Below are 17,925 nucleotides of genomic sequence, written 5' to 3'. Positions count from 1 at the left end.
TCGGCCTGTGGTTTGGGGAGGTGGGGACAGCTCATGGCCTGTCCCTAGAACAACAGAGGCATCGCAGAAGTTTGGGGCCCCTGGGTTAAACAAAGCCAGAATCTCTCACTTTCTTCTTCACTCCCTCTCTTCCCTGTACCTTTATCTCTGTCTCTCCCTTATTCTTTTTTTTAAAATTTTTTTAAATGTTTTTATTTATTTCTGAGAGAGAGACACACACACACACAGCATGAGCAGGGGAGGGTCACAGAGAGGGGGAGATACAGAATCTAAAGCAGGCTCCAGGCTCTGAGCTACCTGTCAGCACAGAGCCCGATGCGGGGCTCGAACCCACGACCCGTGAGATCATGACCTGAGCCGAAGTCGGACGCCCAACCGACTGAGCCACCCAGGCGCCCCTCTCCCTTATTCTATCGCTTAACCTTACGTAGTATTTAAGCAGGTAACGCAAACCCATGGAACAAAATGTAAAAGATTCTAAAGGGGATAAATTGCAAAACCAACCTCCCTCCCTCCCCCACCCGCTCTCCCCAGAGGCGACCCCGGTACAAGCTTCTCGCCATCTCCTTCCAGAAATGGATGCATGTGCAATACCCCCGTGCATATGCAGATACGTGTCCTACTTTACACAGATGTCAGCATAATGTACACATCCTTCTACGCTTTGCGTTTCCCTCCCTAACGCTCCGCCGTGGTGGTGGTTCCTTGTTGGTACGGAAACAGCAAGCTCACTCCTGCCGGTGGCCTGAGTATCATCCATGGAGCATGTGATCCGCGAGTTACTGAAACAGTCCCTGATGATGGACTTCTCGGGAAGCTTGAGTGGAGATCTTGTACAAATGCTTCGTATCTGGCACCCAGTGTATCTGGTGTACATATGCCTTGCCTCCTCCCGCACCTGCCGCTAGACTCCCACCGGCCCTCTGCCCCAAGTAATGCCTTCTGGGTATCTCTAACCTTCTAGATCCTTCCCTGCCCCTGGCCAACCTCACCCCAGTCTCTGTCTTTGTCTTCATCTCTGTGTGTCTCTATGTCTCTTTGCTTCCCTCCCCACCAGTCTCTCCCACTTTCCCTCGGCCCCTCCCATTTCCCTTCTACCCAAGTCATCCCTGCCTCTCTGTCGCCCCCTGCAGGAAGAAGCTGGCTCACCGCCTCCTCCACCAGATCCCTGTGGTTTATTTGGGGGGAAGGCAGCACCCAACCCAGCTTCTTTCCCTCTCCCATCCCCTGTCCCCTCCGGCCCTGGCTGGGCTTCCCCACCCCCTGCAGGCCTGGCAGAGGGGAACACCCCCTACAGGCCATCTGTAGGCGGTAGGGGCAGGCCCTCCGGGAACCACACCATGCTCTCTCTACCGGTAGGATTGGGCGTGATTCTGCTTTTGCGGTGAAGTGGTGGGAGCTAGACTCTGGCCTGTTGGACGTGGTTCCTTGACTGACGGAGCTTCGTGCGCCTGCCTTCTTGTCCTCCCTGCTCAGCAAACAGGGCAACCAGTCTGTCAGCCCTGAGCTGAAAATAAACAAACAAAAAACCCCAAACCCGCCCAAGGCCCTGCCCTGGTGAGGCAGACATTCTCAAGGAGTGACACGGTTCATGACCAAGTGAACGCAGCCACATACTCGTAGGTATTTATAAATCATACAAAATTCAAGAAAGAAAGAACAGGGTGTGAGGACACGGAAGAGCTGGGGATGGGAAATTGACCTTGGCTGGGAGGCCCCAGGTTGCTGTCGATGTGCCAGTAGGGAACAATCACCAGGATACACTGTTGGGTAGAATAAAGCCAGAAAGGCGTGTGTATGAAGAGGTGACATTTGAATGGAAGATGGAGTGGAAGGCCTGCTAGGCAAAAGGGGCAGCATGTGCAAAGGCCCTGAGGTAGAAAAGAAGTTGGAGGGTCAAGAACCAGCAAAAATATGGGATACTGCGAGTGAGGGGAGAGTGCGGGCTGCCTCGGACAGCACTGTGGGGAGGAGTTAGCCCCATATACTAGATGGGAAACTGAGGCTCGGAGAAGGAAAGTCCTCTGCCCAAGGACACGCAGCATGAGGGTGGGGACTGTTGAGCTCAGCAGCCTCATGCTATTAACCGCCGGGACAGTGGTTCCTAGTGTGGACCCCAGGCCAGCATCAGCTGTTGGCCCACCCCAGAACTACCGAATCAGAAACTTGGGGGTGGGAGCAGGGTTTGGAGCCCAACAGTCTGCGATTAACAAGCCTTCTAGAGGATTCTGACACATAGTCAAATTTGAGAACCACTAAGCCAGGCCCTCCTGCCTCTCCAAACATTGTTCCTGTCCTCTGAGGGTTCCCTGTCCATCGCGGGTTGCATGGCGGCAAATGGCAGTCCCCAAAAAGACACGGCCATAGCCTAATAATCCCCAGAACCCGTGAATACTACCTTACTTGGGAAAAGGGATTTTATTGATATAATTCAGTTAGAGACCTGAAGGTGAAAAGGCCATCCTGGATCAGTCAGGTGGGCCCTAAATTTAATGACAAACCACTGACTTATAAGAGTGGGGCAGAGGGGCACGTGGATGACTCAGTCTGCTGAGCGTCCGACTCTTGATTTCAGCACATGATCTCATGCTTCGTGGGATCGAGCCCCACATCGGTCTCTGCCCTGACAGCGAAGAGCTTGCTTGGGATCCTCTCTCTCCCACTCTCTGCCCCTCCCCCCACCAACATAAATAAACTTTAGGGACACTGGGGTGGCTCAGTCGGTTAAGCATCGGACATCAGCTCAGGTCGTGATCTCACGGTTCAGGAGTTCGAGCCCCGCGTCGGGCTCTGTGCTGACAGCTTGGAGCCTGGACCCTGCTTCGGATTCCGTATCTCCCTCTCTCTGCCCCTCCCTTGCTTGTGCCCTGTCTCTTTCTCTCAAAAATAATTTAAAAATCTTTAAAAGTTTAAAAACAAACAAACAAACTTTAGGGGGAAAAATAGTGAAGCAGAGGGAAAGTTGAGAGCGAAGAGGAGGCAGGATGAACACAGAGGCAGAGTTTGGAGTGATGTGGCCACCAGCCAAGGAACACGGCAGCCACCAAAAGGCACGAGAGGCAAGGAAGGATCCTCCCCTAGGGCCTCCTGGGGGGGCGAGGCCCTGGCGACCCCTGATCTCGGATTTCTGGCCCCTGGAGTTACAAGAGAATCAACTTCTGTTGCTTCGGGCCACCAAGTTGGCGCTAATTTGCTGTGCAGCCTTAGGAAAGTAATCCACTGTGTAATGGGGTGGACAGACCGGCAGACCCCAGTGGGACTTCCCACCTGGGATGAGATGGAGCCCTGTCACCGTGCCCAGCACAGCCTTCATCCTGTCCTCATCCCTAGGGCTCTGAAGCCCAGGAGTGGCCTTTGGAGCTGCCGGAATGCAGAGGGGGGCAGGGGTGGTGTCTGGGTAGATCGGGACCAGCTCCATGACTCAGAGACGGGGCTGCAAACGAGGATCCCCTCTAAGGCCTTTGGGGCTACGGGAAGGGTTTTAAGGAGAGCAGAGCCATGGTCGGATGGCTGCTAAGAAGGGTCCCACTGGGGGTCAGGTACTAGTGTGGGGAGCTTGGACCCCAACCTCAGCCACCCTCCCTGGGGATGCAGACTCTGTCTGGGGCCAGACTGCCGGGGTTCAGATCTCAGTTCTGCCATTTCCTGGCTGGGTGACCTTGGGCAAGTTACTTTGCCTCTCTGTGCCCCAGTTTCCTCACAGTAAAGGGGGCTTAATAATAACACTTACCATAGCGGGTGCATCACATGAATACACACAGAGTGCGTAGAGCAGTGCCTGGCCCAGAGTAAGTGCTCCACAATTGCTGTTATTACTGTTGTTGTGTCTCATTATCTTCTGCAGCTGTCGACATGGTGGGGCCTCCCAGACCTGTGTCTCAGCCCTGATCCACCTCTGAACTGTGGCCTCGTACACCCAGTCACCGCCTGGCACCTCCCTTTGGATGTCCTGCACTGAACGCATCCTCAATAGAATGCTCAATTTCCTGTCTCTCCTCCCCTCCCCCATCTGCTCTGCCTCCCATCTTCCCTTCTCGGATAACGCTGCCACCTTCTGTCCACTGCTCAAGGCCCATCCAGAGGGGATACTAAACCTGCCCTCCGCCTCCCATCCCATGACCCCCCCCCCCCGGTCTTGTCCACCCTCTTCTGCCTCCTTACTATTCCCCTGACCACTCTCAGCCAGAGATCAGTTATATCTCATCATTTCCCACCTGAGACCTTCCCTGAGGGTCTCATTGCCCTACATTCCTCTGGGCCTCCCTGCCATTCCCCAAACGCACTAAGCTTGGTCCCACCCCAGGCCCTTTGCACTTGCTGTTCCTGCTGCCTGAACATGCTCAGCTCTTTCCCCTTCTTCGGGTCTTCACTCGAATGTCACCTCCTCCGAGAACCCCTCCCTAACTACCCTGGTCAACGTAGGCTTCCCACTCCTCTTCTCTGTCCTCACAGCCTATTCTTTTTCCTCAAAGCACTTGATGCTATTTGTCAATTAATCAGCTACCCCTTGAGTTGTTGAAGTCCATCCCTCCCCGGACAAGGGACCAGAAATCTGTCTGTTCTTTCACATTACGTCACCAATGCACAGGGCTTGCTGATGTAAGTAATACCATTATTTGATAAGTATTATTACTTATTATTATGTAATAGTTAAGTGTTTGTTTGAAGAATGATAGGTAGAAAGGCCATGGAAAGTCAGTGATCCTTGTTTTTTTCGTCTATATTTTTTTCTTCACATGAATAGTAACTTATAAGGTCCCTTGTTGGTCATCTCGCTTTTTTCACTTAATAAGCTTGTAGATAATTTCTTTTTAGTATATAGAGAGAATTTTTGTTTTGCTTCTTACTGAGGTATAATTTACAATGCAACACACCCATTTTATTTTATTTTGTTAATGTTTATTTATTTTGAGACAGAGGGAGCAAAAGCAGGGAAAGGGCAGAGAGAGAGAGGGAGAGAGAGAATCCCAAGCAGGCTCTGTGCTGTCAGCGCAGAGACTCACGCAGGGCTCGAACCCACCAGTGATGAGATCACGACCCGAGCCGGAGTCAGGAGTCAGATGCTTGACCGACTGAGCCACCCAAGCGCCCCCAAACACGCCCACTTTATTTATTTTTAAAAAATTTTTTAAAACATTTATTTATTATTGAGAAACAGAGAGTGAGCCGGGGAGGCACAGAGAGAGGGGGAGACACAGAATCCGAAGCAGGCTCCAGGCTCCCAGCTGTCAGCCCAGAGCCCGACGCGGGGCTCGAACCCACGAGCGGCGAGATCATGACCTGAGCCGAAGTCGGATGCTCAACCAACTGAGCCACCCAGATGCCCCAATACGCCCATTTTAAACACACAGCTTGGCGAGTTTGGACCCACGTATCCACCCATATAACCACCGCCATTGGTGGATTCTGGGTGATGGCCGCCTTTTCCAGCCTTCTCCTTAAATGGAACCACACAGCACATGCGCTTTTCTGCCTGGCGTGTGTCACTCCGGATGACGACGTTTGGTGTCAGGCACGCACTGGTATGTTTCGATGCTTTATCCCTTTTCCTTGCGGAGAGGACGTAACAGGACTACCTTGCCCCGTACGTACACCCTTGCGCTGTGCTCAGTTCGGAGTCGTTAGGAAAAAGCACGGCGTGTGGGCCTTTCCGAGGACCTGGGCTTTCATTTCCCGTGGCTGAGTCCTCGAGGTGGTGGATGGGTGCGTTGTCGGGTGGGGGAGCATTTGTGCGTTTTGAGTTTTTTATGTTTTTTTTTTTTTAAGTCATCTCTACACCCACCGCAGGGCTTGATCTCACGACCCCAAGATCAAGAATTCAATGCTCTTTTGACTGAGCCAGCCAGGCTCCCCAGATATCTGGTTTTATAAGAAATTGTTGGGGCCCCTGGGTGGCTCAGTTGATTGAGCACCCGACTCACGATCTCGGCTCAGGTGAGCCTGACATGCTGCAAAGTTTGGGACCAAAGAGTCTGGGGGGGCCAGTGAGTGAGAGGCAAAGTCATTCAAGGTGGAAAGTACTTTGGGAGCAAAATCCCTGAGGTGGGAGAGAAGAGGTTATGCAGACAAAGACCAGAAATTCCAGCCGTGAATGTCAGCCAAAGAGCTGGGATCATTCTTCTGAAGGCACTGGGGAGCCATGGTGGGTTTAAGTGCGGGGAGGTGTCTGCTTGGGTTTGGGCTCTCATAAGACCCCTCTGACTGTATCCGTGTGTGTGTGTGTGTGTGTGTGTGTGTGTGTGTGTGTGTGTGTGTGATATAGAAGGGGGTGAGGACACCAGGAAGGAGACAATGTGAAATCTGGTGTGGAAACCACAGCAGGCCATGGAGTCAGGCCGGGCAGGGGTGAGGACCCCACTGTACACACTCCTTGCTGCTCTTCCCTTTAGGTCCCTGGCTCCAGGCCACTCCCTGCCCTAGATTCTGACCAGGGACAACTGTGACTCCTCAAGAAAGACACTCCGGCTCTTCTCTGCCCTTCCTCCCCCCCACCTGCCCCTGCTCCCTCTCCAGGGAGGACAGGCGGCCAGATATAGGTGTGGGCTGTGTGCTTGTGGCAGCCGGGGTGGGGTGGCGGGAGTGTCTCCAGTTGTGCGGGTGCTGTGAGCTCTGCGAGTGTTTGCGAATCTCCCGGGGACTCCCTGGTGCACCTGGGTTGCAGCCCTTGAGTGCAAGAGTTGGCCTGCCCCCTTCCATGGGCTCTCCCTGCCCCCCACCCCCCACCCCAGACCCTGGCTAGTTCTCAACTTTCCCAGGGCAGGTCATCTCACCTCTTGCCTCAGTGTCCCAATCTGTGAATCAAGGAACTATTACTAGACCCCTCCGGGGGTTGTTGTGAGGTTCCGAGAGTTAAAGACAGACCCCGATAAAGGTGACCATTATCTCTCGTGTGCTTCTGGGTTGTCCTCCTCGGGGGCAGGGGTGGGGGGTTTGATTCTGGGTCCCCGGGTGTATCCACCTGTCGACCTGCCAGCTGTGTAACCCTGGGTGAGTTACTAGACCTCTCCGTGTCTCAGTTTCCTCATCTGCAAAACGGGTGCAACAACAGTATTTCGTGGGGAGACTGCGCAGACGGAGTGAATTACTCCACCCAAAGACCGCAGAACAATGCCTGGCACGCAGGCGGCCCTCAATTACACGAGCAGCTCCATTCGGGTGTGAGCTCAACCCTGGGTGTCGGGAACACGTGTCTGTCCGCGTCTTGCAGGAATCTGGGGCAGGAAGTGCCCGTGGAAGCCTGCGGGGTTATTTAGGGCAGCAGTGGCACCGGGCCTCTCTTTCCTCATCTGTGAAACGGGAATAACAATGCGCCCCACACGGGGCTGGGGCGCCAGCTCCAATCCCGTTTCCCGCGTCTACAAAGTGCGGCTGATGGCGGCGCCCACCTCCTTCTCCGCTGCTGGACGAGGAAATGAACCTGTAAGCGCTTGGAAGGCACCCGGTGCGCACGCAGAGAGCACGCCCCGTGGAAACCGTCCCCGGTAATCCGCGTGCGGCTGCGCCTGTGCTTGTCTGGGCCGGTGCGGCCGGGGCCCTGCAGGTCGTGGCCGTGGGCAGCCGGCCCTACAGGTTCCTCCGCACCCCACTTCCTCCGGCACCCCACTTCCTCCGCACCCTGACCTCGGCCCCCACCATCGCCCTTCCCCTCGCGCGCAGCTCGCCAGGACCTCTGGGGAAAGAGGGTTTGGCAGCGCGTAAGCCCTGCCCCTGTCCCGGGTGCAAGTCCCCCCAAAACTCGGGTGGGATTGCTGCTCCCCTCTCTGCCGCTCTCTCAGCGTCTCCCCGGGGTCCCCCATCTCTGTGCCTTTGCCTGCGTGCGTCTACACCTCTCTTTTTTTAAACAGAGCTTATGGGGCGCCTGGGTGGCTCAGTCGGTTGAGCGTCCGACTTCGGTTCAGGTTGTAATATGATCTCATGGTTCGTGGGTTCGAGCCCCGCATGGGGCTCTGTGCTGGCAGCTCAGAGCCTGGAGCCTGCATCGGATTCTGTGTCTGCCCCATACCTGCTCGTTCTCTCTCTCTAAATGAAATAAATATAGTTTGTTTATTTATTTATTTAGAGAGAGAGAGCACATGGCAGGGCAGATAGGGAGAGGGAGAGAATCGCAGGTGTCTCCGCACCGTCAGCACAGAGCCCTATGCGGGGCTGGAACTCACAAACGGTAAGATCACGACCTGAGCTGCAATCAAGAGCTTACCTGCCTGAGCCACCCAGGGGCCCCTGTGTCTCTCTCTGCCCTCCACCTTGGCTTCCAGAATGTCAGGGTCCCAAGGGTGTGGCCCAGGTGAGGGGAGATGAGGAAGCAGCCGAGGAGAGGCAGGGGCTCCCCCACCTCCCACCCTGTGGATGAGAAGGAGGGGGAGGCGGGGGTGTGTGTGTCTTCCTTAATTAACCTCTTAACCCTGCAGGGCCAGGTCTTAACGAGGGGGAGGGACGTTATTAGAGAGCAGGGAGCCCTGGTTTTAGCTCTTTGGACACACGCTTCTCCCAGGGTCAATGCCTGCGCCCTCAGCTGGCCCCGGGGCAGCTGGGACAGGAGGCCCGGGGCACTGGAGGGGGGCTGGAAGCCTCGACTCCCGGGTCCCCGAGGAGGAGGAGATCAGGACCTGGACTCCTGGCTCTGAAGGAGCGGGGGTGGGGGGTGGGGGGCCTGGACTCCCAAGTCTGAGGGCGGAGGGCCTGGGACGTACAGCCTTCCCCCGAACACACCCGTCTCTTAAATGCCTGCGGGAGCGCCCCGCCCCGCCCGCCCCCAGTTAACCCCGCGCCCTGCGGACGGCCCGGCACAGTCGCCCGGAGCCCACAGAGCGAGCAGGTGCGCGAGCCACACGCGCCCGGCAGCGGGATGGAGACCGACGAGCCCGAGAGCCCCCGAGAGCCGCCGTCGCCGCCCCCGCCGCCGTCGCCGCCGTCCCCCGCGCCCCCCGCGCCCCCCGGGTCTCCCCGGCCCGAGCAGCAGCCGTCGGAGGCCTACGCGCGGCAGCTGCTGCTGGAGGAGTGGCGGCCCCCCGGCGGGAGCCTGGAGCTGCCCCCGCGCCTCACCTGGCAGCTGCTGTTCCTGCGGCGGCCGCTCTACCGCAACCTTCTGCGCTCGCCCAACCCCGAAGGTGCGCGACCCGCGGGGCGCACGGCCGCGAGGCCCAGCCTCCGCCGCGCGCCGCGCACTCGGACCGTCGGTCTCCTCCTCTTTCCTTCTCTCGCTCTCTTTCTCGGTTCCTCTGCATCTTTCCCCGTCTCTTCTGTCATTGTGCCCCTCTCCGTCTCCTTGCGTCTTTCTTCGTCCCCCTTTGCACGGCCGTGTGTCGCTTTCTATATAATTAGTCCCTGCTATCTCTTTGTCTTACCCTGTGTCTCTTCCTCTCTCTCCCTGCCTCCCTCCGCCTGTCTTTCTGTCTCTTTCTCTAGATGCCTCTCTCTGGGTCCGTCTGTCTGTCTCAACAGGACGCCCTCCTCCTTCCACCCTCTTCCTTCACCGCTCCGTCCCTCTTCCCCCAGGACATTCTCAAGGCTCTGGCAGGGCTCTGAGTCACACGTCGGTGCCAGGCAGGTCTGGTCTGGCACAGATTCCCGCCCTTCCAGCAGAGCCCTCCGGGGAAGGAGGCCCGCGGCGGCCCCGTAGGAGGGGGGGGGGAGGCTGGAGGCAGTCTCCGCCTGCCTGAGGCTCCACTCACCTGTGCGTTTCAGGCATCAACATTTATGAGCCAGCGCCACCCACTGGTCCCACCCAGCAGCCCCTGGAGACTCTGGGTGAGCGCGCCGGCGGCGCCCTGGGGGAGGGGGCGGCTCTGGTGAATGTGCTCGCTCTAACCCGTGGCTCCTCCACCTGCCAGGCAACTTCCGCGGATGGTACATTAGGACTGAAAAGCTCCAGCAGAACTTCAGGTGAGCGGCCAGGATGCGCGGGGCCTGCGTTCGGTTCCCTGCGCGCAGGGTCTCGCTTCGGGGCCTAGAGAAACCGCCTTGGCCCCTCTGGGCCTCTGTTTCCTGCTCTGTGCTCGGGGCTTGGCACACAAGAGAATGCTCGCAGGACACAACGTAGGGTCTGGCTAGCCGGTCCCGCCTGCACATAGTAGATGTTCAATAAATAACAGCCCTTACCATTGCTTTCTCAACCTTTTTCCCTGGGAGGGGGAATCACCCAGGCCGCTACTTATTCTCCATTAAACCTCTGAGCCTCATTTCTGCACGTGATGAGGGGTGTAACTCAGGGGCTCGGAGTCACACGCGCCTGGGTTGGGATCCCAGCTGTGCCCCTTCTTTGTGGCTTGACCTTAGGCAAGTGACTCCCCTTCTTGAGCCTCCGTTCCTCACCTGCATCCTGGGGTTCGGAAGGAATGGCCCTCAGAGGGGAACAGAGGAAACTGAGGCTGTAAGGTGCTGTTGAGGAAGTGCTCAGCGCCCCTAGGTGGGTGCCCCTGATGTCTCTGCGAGGGCGCTAGGACCCCAGCAGGTCCCAGGCCTCACCTCCCCGCGCCCTCCCCCACAGCTGGACCGTGAAGCAGCAGTGTGTGGATCTTCTGGCGGAGGGCCTGTGGGAGGAGCTCCTTGACGATGAGCAACCAGACATCACGGTCATGGACTGGTACGTGCCCCCCCCCGCCCCCGCCCGGCCGGCCTGTCCTGCCGGCTCACTGCTCACGCACAGTGGGGCTTCCCGATGTGGAAACCTCCCCTGCCCTCCCCTTAGGTCTGAGCTCATCCCCAAGACTGTCACAGCGCTGCAGGGTCCAGCCCTGCCTGTTGCTCTAGCCCCTTGGCCCTGACGCTCCCAGCTTTCGAGAAGTGCCAGGCGGGAGGCTGTTCCTTCCTTCTGAGACGCTTGTCGCCCTCTGTCCTCGAGATACATTCCTCCTTATCCTTCGGGGTTCGGTTACACGGGGTCACACAAGAATCCTTTCCTGACTACCGTCAAGCTGGCTCAGATGCGTTATGTGCCCCGATCATTCTTGGTTTCACAGTCTGGTGACAGGTCTGCCTCCTCCATCGGACTGTGCCCCCCACAAGGACAGGGCGTGGGGGCGTCTTGTTGTGTTGCCAGCACTGCCCAGCCCGGGCGCCCGGTGTGGGTGCCAGTGAGTGTGTGTGCCGAGTGGCCATCAGGGCCAGGGGTCGGGGCAGGGACGTCGGGGCTGTCGTGGCCACTGAAGGCCCAGACCCCACCCGCAGGTACGAGGACAGCCGCCTGGACACGTGTGTCTACGAGCTGCACGTCTGGCTGCTGGCAGCCGACCGCCGCACGGTCATCGCGCAGCACCACGTGGCCCCCCGCGCCTCCGGGAGAGGCGGCCCTGGCCGCTGGGTCCAGGTGAGGCTCTGTCCCCACCCCCCCCGCTGCCTTCCCCAGACATGTGTTCACGTCAACCTCAGGGAGGGCGGGGTAGGAGAGCGGGAGTTGCAGGTCCCTAACCAGGGATTCCAACCCCCCCCCCCTGTGCTGGCGCAGGTGTCCCACGTGTTCCGCCAGTATGGCCCTGGCGTGCGGTTCGTCCACTTCCTGCACAAGACCAAGAACCTGAGGGAGCCTGGTGGGCTGCGGCGGACCAGGGTGACGGACTCCTCTGTGTCCGTGCAGTTCAGGGAGTGACGGGCCGACTCCGGGCCTGTTCTGACCCCTGCTCTCACTTGTCCACTGCCGTGACCCTTTCATGGTTCCTTAGTGCCTCCTTGATCTCTTAGCACTTCCCTGGCCCTTTGCGCCTCCCGGGGCCCCTTAGTATCTATCTCCCTGTTCCCTCACCACTTTGACCACTTCTATCTCTTTCACCCCCCTGACCCTTAGAAGTCCCTACCCCTTAGCACCTCCTCGACCCTCCGGCTCTGCCTCATTCTCTTAGCACCTCCCTGATGCTCACCACCTGTTCCCTTAATACCTTCATGACCCCTCAGCTTCTCTTTGATCGCTTGCCACCCCCTGGGCCTCTCATTCCTGCCTGGCCCTCGCTCGCTCGGCTCCGCACCTGACATCTTCACACACCCTTGAATGGCTGACTCATTGGCCTTTCCTCTGCACTGTCTGAGCTCCATGGAGACTGAGGGTGGCGGCGACTTCTTCCTGAGTTAGCGCTCGACACATGGCGCTTCATAAATCTTTGTGGATCGATGAATAAATTCACGTGTGCGAGGATGCTGAGTCTTTTCCCTGGTCTTTGCTCCCTCAGAATGTCACGGAGTTCAGATTCTGATCCTCCAGCACCTCGCAGCCCTTTGCGCCGCCCTTGACCTCTGACCTCTTCACGGGTCCCCAGTGTACAGCCTCTTGGCATCTCCATTTACCTCTCGTCTCGTATCTCTTAGTCTCAGGCTGTCCTTTCCCTTCTCCCTATAACCCCAAGTTTTCAACCCCTGGAACTGTCCCCATCCCTTCCCCCATAAGACCCTCATTTCTGCACCTTGTTCCTCCAGAGCCCCCAAGCCCAGCAAAGGCCATCATCGCTGGGGATGGTGGTGGGACAGATTACAAACTTGAACTAAATTTTTTTTCCACGTGTTGGGGAAAGAGAGATTGAAAGTCTAATAACCCTTCAGTCCTGGGCTCTGGCCAGATCTGGCAGGAGACCCTGGGGCGGGGTCCTTGAAAGCCTCCTGCTGTTCCATGCATGAATCCTGAGGGAGTCCGGAGGTCCCTCGCAGGTCAGAAAAGCTGGGGGGACATTCAGGGAAGGGCCATCTACCAAAAAGTGTGGGAAGCATGTTAACGTTTAACAATCAGCCCACGCTACATGTCACGTGCCTGTCCTGTGGACGTGTGCCTTTGTGCACACCTAAATCCATGGCAGAATCTATGAGTATGTCCCCATCTGTGGCATTGTCCAAAGTATAGGCTGTGCAGGCCTGACCACCCTGCCCTCTCCCCCAACCCCCTGGTCCTGTGTGGACTTGGGCCCCAAGCACGAGTAGATGGCAGACAGGGATAACTTCACACGGGCTCTCTATATTGCAGGGAAGACAGGGCAGGGGGCAGACAGAAAGTTCTCTCCTCCTGGGACGTGGGGCCTTCGGCGCACCCCGAGTGAGGGCCTCTGCACTCTGTGGGGGCTGGAGCTGAAGTACCTCTAAGGCGTCAGTAACACCTACAACAGAGGCAAAAATTATCACCAGGGGGGACGCCAGGGGCTCAGAGATCCAGGGTGTGGGGGCTTCTAAAAGCCTGAGATGGGGTGGAGGGCTGGGGCTGGGCTCTAAGCTCAGGAGCTAGGTGTCCCGGGGCCGAACATGGGGGGGGCGGGGGGCGAGGGGCTGAACAGGGAGCGGGGTTTGGGAGAGAGCTATGACTCTAGGGTCCCAGGGTCTGGGAGCTTGCGTGTAAGGGTGCAGGGTGGGCTCAGGGGCCCCCAAAGTTGGGTCTGGAGGACTCCAGAACCCTAACGGGGGCTCTAGGGCTGGTGTCCAGGTCTAGGTGGATGCGGAACGAGGGACTTCCTAGAACTGGGTTTGAGATCCTGCAGCGGGTCAGTTTAGAGTCCGGGAGTGCCAGAGTTGTGGGCCTGGGAGCTCCAAGGACCTGATGATCTGGGGGTGGGATGACTGGCTTTGGTTCTGGGGGCTCCAGGGTGAGGAGCCAGGCCCAGGGCTGCTGCTCTGGATTCAGGAAGGTGGGAGGCCGGCTGGAGGGTGGGGTCAGCTTCTGAGTCCTGGAATCCCAGAGCTGGGTCCGGAGGGCATGGGCTTGGTGGGGGAAAGGGTGCGGGGAGAAGGGCTCCCTCCGGGATTGGTTCTAAGGAGTCCGGAAGTGGGCCAGGGGCTCAGGGGGCTGGGGGTGGGGGAGGGGGCGCTTCGGACGCGGAGGCGGGGCCGGGGCCGGCGGGCACCTGCAGTAGAGCGACGAGATGCTGTTGGACCAGTCTCCGAAGATGCCCTTGCGGAACTCCTCCAGACGCGGGTAGGTGCCCGATGAGAACTTGTGCGTCTTGCCGGCCTTGCCGCGCTGGGACCACACGGTGATCTCGCAGCGCGGGGCCACCACGAGCGAGGAGATGACGTTGTTCCAGTCGGCGGGCAGGAAGGGCAGGTCGGTGCCCGGCTCAACGGACAGCTCGGCGCCCCCGCAGCAGTTGTCGTAGTAGGGGTCGCTCTTGTCGTAGAGCCGGGCGCACGTGCGCGTCCCGTCCGGGTTCTTGAGGTCGGCGGGCACCGGGCAGGCGGCTCGGACGCCCGGGACGGCCGCCAGGGCCAGGGCCAGCAGCAGGGGGCACAGCGGGGACATGGCGACACTTCGGGGCCGCGCGTCCTCAAGAGCTTTTATGCGCCTCACCCGTGGGAACCGAGAAGCTGCGAGATAAGGCCGCCCTCCCTCGCCTCCCCCGCGGGGACACCTTCCTAACCGAGGCCGGAAACCCACAGCCGATGAACACGAGATGGACAGATTTGTACACAACTTAGTAACTTAAGGTTTCACGTGGCAAACGTTGTTTTTTAAAAGTCGATTAACAGGACTTGTGGACGAGTCTCCTGGAATAGGAGGGCAGCACAGCCTTAATAGGTATTGGTACCAAGGGTTCTAGAAAACCGACAGGGATTGGAACAACGCCCCCCCCCACCCCCACCCACTGCCACTTCCAAATTAGGAGAGGTCACCGACTGGGAGGGGGAAAGGGGCCGGGTTTCCAGGCTGGGCAAGTCCTCTCCTCGGCACACAGGACCCTGGGAAAGGAGAAGCTGGAGATAAGGAGAGGCCCCAAGGGGAGGGAGAGGAGGGGAGGAGATGAGGAGAAAGATCCCGCTCCCCCCAGACCAGGAGACCTTCCCAGCCAAGGTTGGGAACCCAGAATCCGTGAAATAAACATATCTGCACAACACTTGGTTTTTACCACTGCAAGGCAAGTACAGAAGGTTTGGGGGAGGGAAGGATCACGACACTTGGGACAGTGTATCAATAATGGCTATAATATATAAAGAGTGCTTACAAATTGACAAGAAGATATCAAACACCCCCCCCCCCGCCAAGAAAAGCAAGCTTTGGATGGGGAGAGGGAAGGAAGAGAAGGCTGCCACCCCCTCCTCCTGTTACGAAAGAGCCAGGAGATTTGTTTGATGAAGACTGGAAATCTTGAATTTATAAAATAAACAGAGGACCTACTGAACTGTATAAAATGTAAACCCTTTCCGATAGCAACAAACACAGCCTAAACCAAAACCTAACCTGGGGAAAAACAGACAATTCTTTTAACGTACAACAAAGCAGTTATGAATCTGCAAGCCAAAGGGGAAACTGAAGCGCAGCAAAGGAAGGGTAGGTGGGCTGGGTTCTCAGAGGCGGACAGGGAGCTGGGCATCTGGGAGCCTGGCCAAGACCCTTCAGAGACTCTTTGGAGCTCCTGGCTTCCTGCCAGGCGAGCACAGGGTCAAGAGTGGACGAACCCATCAACAATCAGTGGCTCAAGTCTGTGGCTCTGTGGATGAGGCCAAGTCTGGGCCTTGGTTTCCTCATCTGTAAAATGGGTGATATTTCGGGGCACCTGGGTGGCTGAGTTGACTGAGCGTCTGACTCTTGATTTCAGCTCAGGTTTGTGAGATCGAGCCCCGTGTTGGGCTCTGTGCTGGCGGCATGGAGCCTGCTTGGATTCTCTCTCTCCCTCTCTCTCTTTCTCTCAAACTAAATAAATAAACATGAAAAAATTTTTCATGGGTGATATTTCTTCTTGTAACGATAGGATCGTTATGAAGATTACAAGGGATGACAGAAAGTCCAGGGGGAGGAGGGAGAGGAACAGCCTCCGGAGCCAGGCTGCCTAGGGCCCAGTCCCAGCTCGTCTTTGAGCAGGGCCCCAGGGTGACAATGATGAGGGCCACCTCAGGATGCTGGTATAAGGGGTCAAGGAGTTAATCCCCATGACAGCACTAATAGGGCCCTTGCTGAGTGACCTGTGGGCATTTGCCACCACTGTCACTATGTCAGCCCTGATCATGGTGCCTGGCACACAGGAAAGGAGCTCAATACACATAACATAAAGCACGATGCAGCATCAGCAACAATCTGCTCTTATCCCCGAGCAGCTAGCCCTGCCCCTGGCCCCCGGCCCCCCCAGATGCTGTCTCCCTGCTTTGGCCAGGGGATTGCAGGGGTGAGGAGCCAAAGGCTAGAAACAGTGGGAAGTAGGTTCAAATTCTTGACTCTGTCACCCTGCAGAGTGACCTTGGGCAAGTGAACTCACCTCTCTGAGCTTTGGCCTCCTCCTACCTTCAAGGGGATAATAGAAAATGACAATGGAAGATTACTATGGGGCCCCTGGGGGGCTCAGTCAGTTGAGCTGTCAGCACAGAGCCTGACATGGGGTTCGAACCCACAAACTGTGAGATCATGACCTGAAGTCCGACACTTAACCGACTGAGCCACCCAGGCGCCCCTAAATAAACATTTTTAAAAAGACTCTATAAAGAAATCTATAACTGACATAATTAAATATTATTCATAAACATTAGGAACAATCCCCATAATTGTTATTGAGGCATATAAATACTTAATCTGTAATATTGAATGAGAACGATATCAATATAAATACGTAAGACACGAAGTACAGTGCCCGGCACATAGAAGTAGCTCCAGAAACGGGAGCAGTTATGACTATCTTATAATGATGATTCTGAGACCTGGGTCCCTGGCTTGGCCCCGCCCCAAACCGGAGCCTGGATCCTTCTCCCTCCTTTCCTCCTGCAAGCCCATACAATCTAATCTCCAGCCGCTAACTTCCCAGCCAGCCTCCTTGATCTCAAGGACACAGAGCCCCCACCCTCCCAGCTCCACATGGGTCCCTGGACTCAGGGATGGAGACAGGTGAACATAGTGCTGCTGGAGAGGGCCATGGCTGTCAGGCACAGTAGTGACACGGGATAGCAAGGAGACCCTGATGGGAAGAGACAGTCCCAGTGACAGGAGCCCTGGCTGTGGACCATAGCATAGAGCCAGCATCAGAGAGAACCCACGGAGACCCAGGGCGAGGGCACCACATCCCCAGTCCGGGGACACACACATGAGCAGGGGGGGTAGGGATGTGCTATGACACAGTCAGCCACCGATGGTCACTGAGTCTCACTGGCGAGTCCTAGAGAACGGGACACACTGAGTGCAGACACATGCTTGGTACACAGTCTGGGAGAAATGCTGTCCCAGACAGTGTGCCTCCCCGGCCGCCGGACAGAAACACAGCCACCATCAATGACAAACTCCCAGCCCTCAACCACTACCCCTCTGCACCCCACGAACTCTCAAAAGCACAAAACTCCATGCACACAGCTGCCATGCCAGAGTGGGCACCCACAGGCACTTTCGTCGAGAAACAGTTTCCTTACTGTTTATTAACACAAACTGGGCAAATAGTAGAAAAGTAAACCTCTCCTTTTTTTTTTCTTCAAAAAATGGAAGAACGCCCTGCCCTTGAGGAACCCATGAGCCCTTGAGAAAGTCCGACGGTAGGTCAATAATTTGAACACAATGTGAAGAGAGTTAAAACAGGGGCATCGCAAAGGACTCTGGGAATACAGGGGGAAGAATAGCAGCCCCCCCCCTTAATATCCGCTGATATAGTTTGATGCGTATAATGAGAGAAAGATCTTCTTTTCGGAGCTTACAACCTTAATTCCACATTTTTCACAAGACCATAAAAAAGGAGACTGGTGTGCAAATGAAATTGCCACTAGTAGAAAAAGAAAGTATTTGTCTCAATCAGGGTAGTACCTGAGCATAAACAACATTATAGGTGGCACAGAGTTTAAATGAAAATGCTATCTGTTGCATAAATACAGGAAAATATTCCAGTCAGTACTTAAGTTCTCACTGGATCATGGGAACTCACTACCCTTCTGCAATGAAATGTCACTGGTGAGATTATTTCCATATAATCCTTAAAGGATAATATGACCCCCCCCCCAAAGCAGCCATAATCCTGTGGTTTAGAAATACTGATTCTCCTGAAGTGTGGTCCCCAGATC

The 17,925-nt window shown here is 56.6% G+C and overlaps 2 protein-coding genes across 2 annotated transcripts; one reads left to right on the top strand and one right to left on the bottom strand.

Moving 5' to 3' along the window:
- Positions 1-8,830: 8,830 nt before the first annotated feature.
- NCCRP1 (NCCRP1, F-box associated domain containing) lies at positions 8,831-12,086 on the top strand. The gene is made up of 6 exons (XM_039250014.1): positions 8,831-9,107; positions 9,685-9,747; positions 9,831-9,882; positions 10,487-10,582; positions 11,167-11,305; positions 11,444-12,086. Exons 1-6 carry the CDS (start codon positions 8,846-8,848, stop codon positions 11,582-11,584), a joined length of 753 nt encoding a protein of 250 aa, XP_039105945.1. The 5' UTR covers positions 8,831-8,845; the 3' UTR covers positions 11,585-12,086.
- An 825-nt stretch (positions 12,087-12,911) lies between these two features.
- SYCN (syncollin) lies at positions 12,912-14,203 on the bottom strand. Its single transcript, XM_039250004.1, has 2 exons — positions 13,809-14,203; positions 12,912-13,070 (listed from the first exon to the last, which is right to left on the bottom strand). Exons 1-2 carry the CDS (start codon positions 14,201-14,203, stop codon positions 13,061-13,063), a joined length of 405 nt encoding a protein of 134 aa, XP_039105935.1. The 3' UTR covers positions 12,912-13,060.
- Between the last annotated feature and the right edge of the window lie 3,722 nt (positions 14,204-17,925).

The sequence above is a fragment of the Hyaena hyaena genome, unplaced genomic scaffold, assembly GCF_003009895.1.
Source record: "Hyaena hyaena isolate Hyena2069 unplaced genomic scaffold, ASM300989v1 scaffold_9, whole genome shotgun sequence".
NCBI lineage: Eukaryota > Metazoa > Chordata > Mammalia > Carnivora > Hyaenidae > Hyaena > Hyaena hyaena.
The sequence above is the reverse complement of the archived record's forward strand: the minus strand, read 5'-3'. Positions and strand labels throughout refer to the sequence as shown.